We start from the raw sequence: 10,000 nt of genomic DNA on the forward strand, positions 1-10,000 counted from the left end.
GTTCTGGTGAGTAATTCTCGGGAATCTTTAGAAACATGGATATGAAGAGAAAGAAAAATAGGATAACCTAAAGATACGGGAGTGTTTATTGAATATTGATATCTAAGAATCATGAAAGGAGAGTCGAGTAAGAAGTTAGTGAACATCCCTAGAAGAATGGAGTCTTGCTCCAACTGGACAATGTTAAAATCCAAAGACTAGTTAACTTGTGGCAGCGATACAGTACTCAAAAGACCCTTAAAATATATTAACAATCAAGAACGACGAAATAAAGACAAAAGAGGAATTGTGTCCAAGGAGCAAAAATTAAGGAGGGTCAAGGTCCAAGGAAAAAGAAAAGAAAAACATAAGTAGGGGATTTGAATTAGTCAAGGATTAACCTAAAGGATAAAAAGTATAATGGTGGAAAATGATAATTAGAGGATTAATTGAGAACCGGGGGAGGAAGTGAATTAGAGTCGCATGGGAGAAATTGTGGTAACGAATATCGTGAAGACAAGAAAAAAGGAATAAAATGAAACAAAGGGTTATAATAACAAAGCCAAACTGGATAGAATATCAGATATATGAATAATCATTCTGGTATATTTTAATAACGAAAATGTTATATTCAAAATAGTGCTGAATGCAAAGCAGATTTACAGCTAGAATTCTGATTTTGATTAACATGAATCATCATAGCAATAATAATGAGATATAAATAATAATCATAATGACTACGGTTACTATTATAACAAAATCATAACCATAGCAACATCACCGCAGCGCTGATGATAGAACACACGCCCGATTACTTACCCACCCCCGCCCACTAACACTCACACCCACCCATCCCCTCCCCCACTTACCCCCTCCCTCCCTCCCTCCCTCCCTCCTTCCCTCCCCCACTCACCCATCCACCCACCCATCCACCCCCTCCCTCCCTCCTTCCCTCCCCCATCCACCCTCTCCCCCACTCACCCATCCACCCACCTTCCCTCCCTCCCCCACTCACCCATCCACCCACCCATCCACCCCCTCCCTCCCTCCTTCCCTCCCCCATCCACCCTCTCCCCCACTCACCCATCCACCCACCTTCCCTCCCTCCCCCACTCACCCATCCACCCACCCATCCACCCCCTCCCTCCCTCCTTCCCTCCCCCATCCACCCTCTCCCCCACTCACCCATCCACCCACCTTCCCTCCCTCCCTCCCTCCCCCACTCACCCATCCACCCCCTCCCTCCCTCCCTCCTTCCCTCCCCCATCCACTCTCTCCCCCACTCACCAATCCACCCCCTCCCTCCCTCCCTCCTTCCCTCCCCCATCCACCCTCTCCCCCACTCACCCATCCACCCCCGCAGGTACTCGATCGGCGGCCTGAGTCCCGACCGCCTCCGGGTCCTCCTCCACCCGATGCCCGACGACATGAGCAAAGACGACATGGATGAGATGATGATGGGGTACGACGGCAGCGACGACGTGGTGCTGTGGGAGGCGCGCGACATGACGATGGGCGACTGGAAGGAAGGGCAGGTCGTCTACACCTTCGACCAGAGGCATTCCGTGAGTCGGCGACGGATCTCCGGGTCGAGCCGTTGGCGGATTTTGCATTCGTCGGGGATTTATGTTTCGGTGGTTTTGTTTGTTTTGTATTCGCTTTAAGGGGATTTATATTTCGGTGGATTTGTTTGTTTTGTATTCGCTTTAAGGGGATTTATATTTTGGTGGATTTGTTTGTTTTGTATTCGCTTTAAGGGGATTCATATTCGGTGGATTTGTTTGTTTTGTATTCGCTTTAAGGGGATTTATATTTCGGTGGATTTGTTTGTTTTGTATTCGCTTTAAGGGGATTTATATTTTGGTGGATTTGTTTGTTTTGTATTCGCTTTAAGGGGATTTATATTTTGGTGGATTTGTTTGTTTTGTATTCGCTTTAAGGGGATTCATATTCGGTGGATTTGTTTGTTTTGTATTCGCTTTAAGGGGATTTATATTTCGGTGGATTTGTTTGTTTTGTATTCGCTTTAAGGGGATTCATATTCGGTGGATTTGTTTGTTTTGTATTCGCTTTAAGGGGATTCATATTCGGTGGATTTGTTTGTTTTGTATTCGCTTTAAGGGGATTCATATTCGGTGGATTTGTTTGTTTTGTATTCGCTTTAAGGGGATTTATATTCGGTGGATTTGTTTGTTTTGTATTCGCTTTAAGGGGATTTATATTTCGGTGGATTTGTTTGTTTTGTATTCGCTTTAAGGGGATTTATATTTCGGTGGATTTGTTTGTTTTGTATTCGCTTTAAGGGGATTTATATTTCGGTGGATTTGTTTGTTTTGTATTCGCTTTAAGGGGATTTATATTTCGGTGGATTTGTTTGTGTTGTATTCGCTTTAAGGGGATTTATATTTCGGTGGATTTGTTTGTGTTGTATTCGCTTTAAGGGGATTTATATTCGGTGGATTTGTTTTTTTTTTTTGTATTCGCTTTAAGGGGATTCATATTCGGTGGATTTGTTTGTTTTGTATTCGCTTTAAGGGGATTTATATTTCGGTGGATTTGTTTGTTTTGTATTCGCTTTAAGGGGATTCATATTCGGTGGATTTGTTTGTTTTGTATTCGCTTTAAGGGGATTCATATTCGGTGGATTTGTTTGTTTTGTATTCGCTTTAAGGGGATTTATATTTCGGTGGATTTGTTTGTTTTGTATTCGCTTTAAGGGGATTCATATTCGGTGGATTTGTTTGTTTTGTATTCGCTTTAAGGGGATTCATATTCGGTGGATTTGTTTGTTTTGTATTCGCTTTAAGGGGATTTATATTTCGGTGGATTTGTTTGTTTTGTATTCGCTTTAAGGGGATTTATATTTTGGTGGATTTGTTTGTTTTGTATTCGCTTTAAGGGGATTCATATTCGGTGGATTTGTTTGTTTTGTATTCGCTTTAAGGGGATTTATATTTCGGTGGATTTGTTTGTTTTGTATTCGCTTTAAGGGGATTTATATTTTGGTGGATTTGTTTGTTTTGTATTCGCTTTAAGGGGATTCATATTCGGTGGATTTGTTTGTTTTGTATTCGCTTTAAGGGGATTTATATTCGGTGGATTTGTTTTTTTTTTTTTGTATTCGCTTTAAGGGGATTCATATTCGGTGGATTTGTTTGTTTTGTATTCGCTTTAAAGGGATTCATATTCGGTGGATTCGTTTGTTTTGTATTCGCTTTAAGGGGATTTATATTCGGTGGATTTGTTTTTTTTTTTTTTGTATTCGCTTTAAGGGGATTTATATTCGTTGGATTTGTTTGTTTTGTATTCGCTTTAAGGGGATTTATATTCGTTGGATTTGTTTGTTTTGTATTCGCTTTAAGGGGATTTATATTCGGTGGATTTGTTTTTTTTGTATTCGCTTTAAGGGGATTTATATTCGGTGGATTTGTTTTTTTTTTGTATTCGCTTTAAGGGGATTTATATTCGGTGGATTTGTTTGTTTTGTATTCGCTTTAAGGGGATTTATTTTCGGTGGATTTGTTTGTGTTGTATTCGCTTTAAGGGGATTTATATTTCGGTGGTTTTGTTTGTTTTGAATTCGCTTTAAGGGGATTCATATTCGGTGGATTTGTTTGTTTTGTATTCGCTTTAAGGGGATTTATATTTCGGTGGATTTGTTTGTTTTGTATTCGCTTTAAGGGGATTTATATTTCGGTGGATTTGTTTGTGTTGTATTCGCTTTAAGGGGATTTATATTCGGTGGATTTGTTTTTTTTTTGTATTCGCTTTAAGGGGATTTATTTTCGGTGGATTTGTTTGTGTTGTATTCGCTTTAAGGGGATTTATATTTCGGTGGTTTTGTTTGTTTTGAATTCGCTTTAAGGGGATTCATATTCGGTGGATTTGTTTGTTTTGTATTCGCTTTAAGGGGATTTATATTTCGGTGGTTTTGTTTGTTTTGAATTCGCTTTAAGGGGATTTATATTTCGGTGGATTTGTTTGTTTTGTATTCGCTTTAAGGGGATTTATATTTCGGTGGATTTGTTTGTGTTGTATTCGCTTTAAGGGGATTTATATTCGGTGGATTTGTTTTTTTTTGTATTCGCTTTAAGGGGATTTATTTTCGGTGGATTTGTTTGTGTTGTATTCGCTTTAAGGGGATTTATATTTCGGTGGTTTTGTTTGTTTTGAATTCGCTTTAAGGGGATTCATATTCGGTGGATTTGTTTGTTTTGTATTCGCTTTAAGGGGATTTATATTTCGGTGGATTTGTTTGTTTTGTATTCGCTTTAAGGGGATTCATATTCGGTGGATTTGTTTGTTTTGTATTCGCTTTAAGGGGATTTATATTTCGGTGGATTTGTTTGTTTTGTATTCGCTTTAAGGGGATTCATATTCGGTGGATTTGTTTGTTTTGTATTCGCTTTAAGGGGATTTATATTTCGGTGGATTTTTTTGTTTTGTATTCGTGAGGATGCTTTAAGGGGATTTATGCTTCGATGTATTTGTTTATTTTGCTTTCGAGCGATTTTATTTTGGTTTATCATATTCATTCGTTTCATTATTGAGGGGTAGGTTTAATTTAATTTACCTTTCTTTATCTCATTTACATATGTATTTGGTTTATTTTCGAAGAGCTGGATTCAATCATTTTGTATTACTTATCATTTTGCTTCATCTATTCATCTGTTCATTTTTTGAGAGGCTTCATTTATTTATTCATTCTGAGTGGTTGTTTTAATGGGACATTTTTTTTTCTTCCTTTTGTGGGGGAAAGGGAGGGAGCTGACTAATATTCATTGGTCTTTTTCTTCTTTTCTTCTTTTCTCTTGCACTGTCCCCTTTCTTTGCCTCTCTTTATCCTAGTTCGTGGTTTCTTTCCCTCCCTTTCTTTTCCGTTATTTTCTTCGTCATTACTTTCTTCTTCACTTAGATTCTTTGACGGCATGATCCAGTCAACATCATCATCAACGAGGGATTCAATAAACTAATAAATAGATGATGTTAAAACGTTTTAAGACACATAACAGACAATAAAAGAAAAATCTAAACAAAGTCCTAATGCCCCCCCCCCCCGCCCCCTCCCCCGCAGGTGATCTTCGAGGGCATCCCCGTGGACAGCAACGACCTCAGCAGGAGGTTCCGCGGCTTCATCGCCATCGACGAGCTCTCCTTCGCCGACTCGAGCGAATGCGGCGCCTTCTGCACGTTCGAGGGCGGCATCTGCGGCTGGTCGCAGGATTCCAAGGACGACTTCGACTGGGCGCAGGTGAGGGGACTTGGAGGAGAGGCGGTCGGGTGTGTGTGTGTGTTTGAGAGAGAGTGACAGAGAGAGATAGTTTGTGTGTGTGTGTGTGTGTTAGCGTGTGTGTGTGTTTGTGTATGTGTGTGTGTGTGTGTGTGTTTGCGTGTATGTGTGTGTGAGAGAGAGAGTGTGTGTGTTTGCGTGTATGTGTGTGTGAGAGAGAGAGTGTGTGTGTTTGCGTGTGTGTGTGAATGAGAGAGAGAGAGAGTGTGTGTATGAATGTGATTCTTCGACAATAAGTGTATGTGATCACCTACACCACAGCCTCCAATATCAACCGACCCTCTACCACTAACTGTGCCTCCTCGTCCCCGCAGAGCCGCGGCAGCCTCAACCCATCCACGGGGCCCCCGAGAGACCGCTCCTCCTTCGCCAACAACGGCATGATGGGCGGCTACGCCTTCATCGACTCCAGCTACCCGAGGCGGCCGGGCGACAAGGCCAGGCTCATGAGCCAGGAGTTCCAGGGAACCAGTGAGTGTTTGGGGGGAGAGGGGGAAGGGTGTAGGGGTAGGGTGATAGGAGAAATAGGAGGGGAGGGACGAGGGTGGAAGGAGAGAGTGAGGATGGATTAAGTAAGAGAGAGAGAAAGAGAGAGAGAAAGAGAGTGATAATCAGAGACCGAAAGAGTGAGACAGAGAAGAGGGAGGGAGAAAGAGAAAAAGTGAGTAACAGATAGAAGAGGAATAGGAAGAACAGAGGGAAAGGTATATATCGAGCAAGGGTATGAGGGGTAGAGAGAGAAAGAAATTGATAAAGAGTGAGATAATTCAATCTGTAACAGATTTTCAGATTTCTTCATTGTACCCTAAAGCATTTGCCATTCTCTCCGAATACCACACTGCCAATAATAATCATCAGCAGCGCAAACATATATAATAAAAAGACCCTAACAACCATCCAACCAACCAACCAACCATCCTGTGCCCCTTCCATCCCTAAAACAGACCCAGACAGTCCCCTGTGCATGCGTTTCTGGACACACATGTTCGGCAACGGCATCGGCTCCCTTCGTGTCATCATCTTCGACGTGAACACCGACGAAGACAAAGTAATCTGGCAGATCTCGGGTGAGGCTGGAAACGCGTGGTACCAAGGCCAGGTACCCATTGCCTCCCCAACGCCCTTCAAGGTACCACCAAACTCTGTTGAGCTGCCGAGCTTCAAGGTACAGTCAAGGCGCAGGCCACGGAGGAACTGCTGCATCTAGGATTTCACTCGTAAGCGCAAGGATACGGAAAAGGATTCATGTAGAGAGAGAACAAGGGATCTAGGAATTACTAGGATATGGGGGAGACCATTTCACTCGTACGAGAGAAGATATAAGATTTTGTTATATTTATGGATTAAGATAGTTTATAGGGAAATATAGTAACTGGGGGGAAAGAGGGGGAAATATTTGTATAGGGGAAATATATAAACAACACAGTTATGGGAAGAACAGGGATTTAAGATAATATCCAAAACATTCGTCTAAATAAATCATTTGCAGACAGGTAGGGTTATTTTCATTGTCTTCGGAATTATCATTTCATTTACAAATAAGTATTTTGTTCCATGCTTTCTCTGTGTAGTAAGAGATGCAGTTCTCTGTATGCCTGCTTGCTGACTGTGCCTTGTAATGTGCATGAACTGACAAGCACACTGAATATGTATCATATATACAACTCAAATCATGCATCCTTCCAAAACACACTATGTACTATACCTCTTCTTACATCATGCTAACGATATATCCACCAGCCACAAAACGAAATCTCTGCACTGTAACTCTAACCAAAGCACAATGGAGTCTCGTCCCTTGATTTAGAAGAATAACATCTTTCTCGCACTTCGCCTCAGATCGTCTTCGAAGGAGTCGTAGGGAATAACAACTTGGGAGACATTGCGATTGATGACATTTCCATCGTCCAGGGCGCATGTCCCAGTAAGTTGATTTATTGTGATACAACTGTTGATAGGAACACATGTCGGTAGGGTATGTTTGCTTGTTTTTCGGTTTTCTTTTTTGTCGGGTTCCATGTTTTGGTTTTTATCTTTTCTGTATGTTTCTTTTTTTTGTCATTGGAAAAAAAAATCATGAATGTATAAACAAATGAATAAATAACTCAGAGTGGTAACAAACCTCACCCCTCCCCCCCCCCTCTTTCAAGGCGCCCCTCAAGTGGCAGCCGGAAACAACGGCGACTGCACCTTCGAGGTGGACGAGTGCGGCTGGACGAACCCGGGCCCGAGGGAGCGCGCGGACGAGATCGACTGGGTGAGGACGGTCGCGGCGGACAACCGCGCCCCGTCACGCGACCACACCATCGGCACGACGCAAGGTAGGCCTATCACCCGGAGCGCCTGGGATTGCAAAAGGACTTATGGTCACGTAGGATGTTGAGCATTTAGTTGTTGTTTTTTCTTGTTTCTCAGATTTTGTATCGAAATTCTCAGTTGTTAGAAAGACTAAAAGCATCAGTTTATCTTTATTTCACCTCACTGACTAGTCTTGCCATGTGTGATATGTTCCACATCTCACCCGTGCTTGATGTATTGATAGAATACCCTGTTGTTCATAACTTTTGTTTCTCGTTTGTCTATTGTATTTATTTTGTCCAGTTGTCAATATCCATGAGAGAATTATATACGCGAATGTACCTGCACGAAAGTCCACCCGAGTACATTTATTTCATGCCCAACATACCCCAACATTTATGCCCTCATCATAAACATTCGCTTCCGATCTCTTGGTCTTTATCTCCTTGCGATTTTCCGATGCGATCCTAAGAAAGCATTCCGAATCTGAAACTTTATAGGACTTTGCTGAAGCTTCCCTTTCTTTGTTTTTTTTCCGTTTTTTTTCTCTCGTTTTTTAAAGTTTAGTTGTGCCTCATCTATCATCTGTCTATCTGTCTGCATGTGTGTCTCTATATTTATCACTCTCTCTCTCTATCTATCTATCTCTCTCTCTTTCTCTCTCTCTCTCTCTCTCTCTCTCTCTCTCTCTCTCTATCCCTATATACATATATATATATCTATATATATATATATATATATATATATATATATATATATATATATATATATATGTATGTATGTATGTATATTTATGTATATATATGTTTATATATGTATATATATGTATATATATATCTTATATCACTCTATCTATCTATTCATCTGTCTATCTATCTATCTATCTCTTTGTCTTTCTCTCTCTCTTTCTCTTTCTTGATCTCCCGATTTTGAATTTGATTATTTCATGGTCGGAAGCATATATATATATATATATAATATATATATATATATATATATATATATATATATATATAATATATATATATATATATATATATATATATATATATATATATATATATTATATATAAATAGATATATATATATATGTATATATATATATATATATATATATATATATATATATATATATACATATATATATGTATATACATATATATATATATATATATATATATATATATATATATATATATATATATATAAATATATATATATATATGCAGTGGAAAAATGAAATGTGAAGCTAGAATCATATAGCCTTAATTTGCTGACTTATACACATTTCCCAATTTTTACATATTTTTTTACATATGCACTTAAAACACATGTGTATATATAAATGTAAATATATGATTATCCAGATCAAAACCTCCATAAACAACTTTACTTCGACCATCAAATATTCAAATTTGCAACTTGCATTTCCACGTTCTCCTTCCTAACAAATTGCATTCACAATTCTGTTTTGTTTTGTTTTTCTTTTGTTATTCCAACTTTTTTATTTTTACCCTTTTCCTATATGTTACATCCACTCACCCATGCCAACCGCTCATACCCTCATACTTTGTCTAAAAAGTTCGCTTCCCTCATACTATCCCCTTCCCATGCCCCTCATAGTACCTCCCCCCCTTCCCCTCCTTTTCCTTCTATGTTCCCCTAACCTCTCCTCACTCGTTATATTATGCCCCTCTCCCCTCCATGCTCTCACACTATGCCTCATGCCTCTTCTCCGTCATCTCCTCTCACGTCCCTACGCTCCCCTTTCCAATTTCTTCCCCCACCCCTTTACGTTCCCATCGCTCCCCTCCCCATTTCCCTCTTTATTTCGCCTACCTTCCCTCCCCTCTCTCCACCTACCACGCCCCTCTTTTGCCCCCTCCAACGCCCGCTTCCCCTTACATCTCACGCCCATCATTATGCCCCTTTCCTGCGTTCCCTCACCCCTCTTACGTTCCCTCCCCCCTCCTACTTTCCATGCCCTCTCCTATTTTCCACGCCCTCATGTCCCCTCCCCCCTCCTTTTTTCCACGCCCTCAAATCCCTCCCCCTCCCCCTCCCCCTCCCCTCGCCCCCCAGAACTAACGCTTGTCTCCCGACGTAGGGTCAGCGGCCCACGAGAACTCGGCACAAGACCGCGGCAAGTGCTCTCCACAGTCATGGTTCTTGCACTCACCACAAGTCTGAACATTCTGGTTCTTTTTATTGCAGATCAATATTGTTTTTGTTTTTTTTTATTGTTTTTATTATTTTGTTTTTATTGTTATGTGTGTTTTTTTTGTCATTATTGTTGTTGTTGTTTTATTGTTATATGTTTATTCTTTACAGCTTTCGACACTCTTGTAATTCGGTGATATACAGTAATGATAAATTTTGATAGTAATATGTTAGTGAAGAAAATAACGGAAACCCGATACTAAAAAATAGCGT

At 40.3% G+C, this 10,000-nt stretch overlaps 1 protein-coding gene across 4 annotated transcripts in view; it reads left to right on the forward strand.

Moving 5' to 3' along the window:
• Positions 1-10,000, forward strand: part of LOC122265360 (MAM and LDL-receptor class A domain-containing protein 1) — a 53,712-nt gene that overhangs the window by 37,011 nt on the left and 6,701 nt on the right. For 3 of the 4 annotated variants that reach the window (XM_086551407.1, XM_086551408.1, XM_086551409.1), the window contains 8 exons: positions 1-6; positions 1,343-1,544; positions 5,054-5,230; positions 5,584-5,740; positions 6,214-6,398; positions 7,109-7,193; positions 7,420-7,590; positions 9,675-9,710. The exon at positions 1-6 is cut by the window's left edge and continues 124 nt beyond it. In XM_086551407.1, coding sequence (XP_086407533.1) covers positions 1-6; positions 1,343-1,544; positions 5,054-5,230; positions 5,584-5,740; positions 6,214-6,398; positions 7,109-7,193; positions 7,420-7,590; positions 9,675-9,710 — 1,019 coding nt within the window. The remainder of the gene's footprint in view (positions 7-1,342; positions 1,545-5,053; positions 5,231-5,583; positions 5,741-6,213; positions 6,399-7,108; positions 7,194-7,419; positions 7,591-9,674; positions 9,711-10,000) is intronic. The other variant, XM_086551406.1, reaches the window with a different exon arrangement.

This window comes from Penaeus japonicus, unplaced genomic scaffold (genome assembly GCF_977035675.1).
Source record: "Penaeus japonicus unplaced genomic scaffold, GWHDUDI00000001_assembly GWHDUDI00000025, whole genome shotgun sequence".
NCBI classification, from domain to species: domain Eukaryota; kingdom Metazoa; phylum Arthropoda; class Malacostraca; order Decapoda; family Penaeidae; genus Penaeus; species Penaeus japonicus.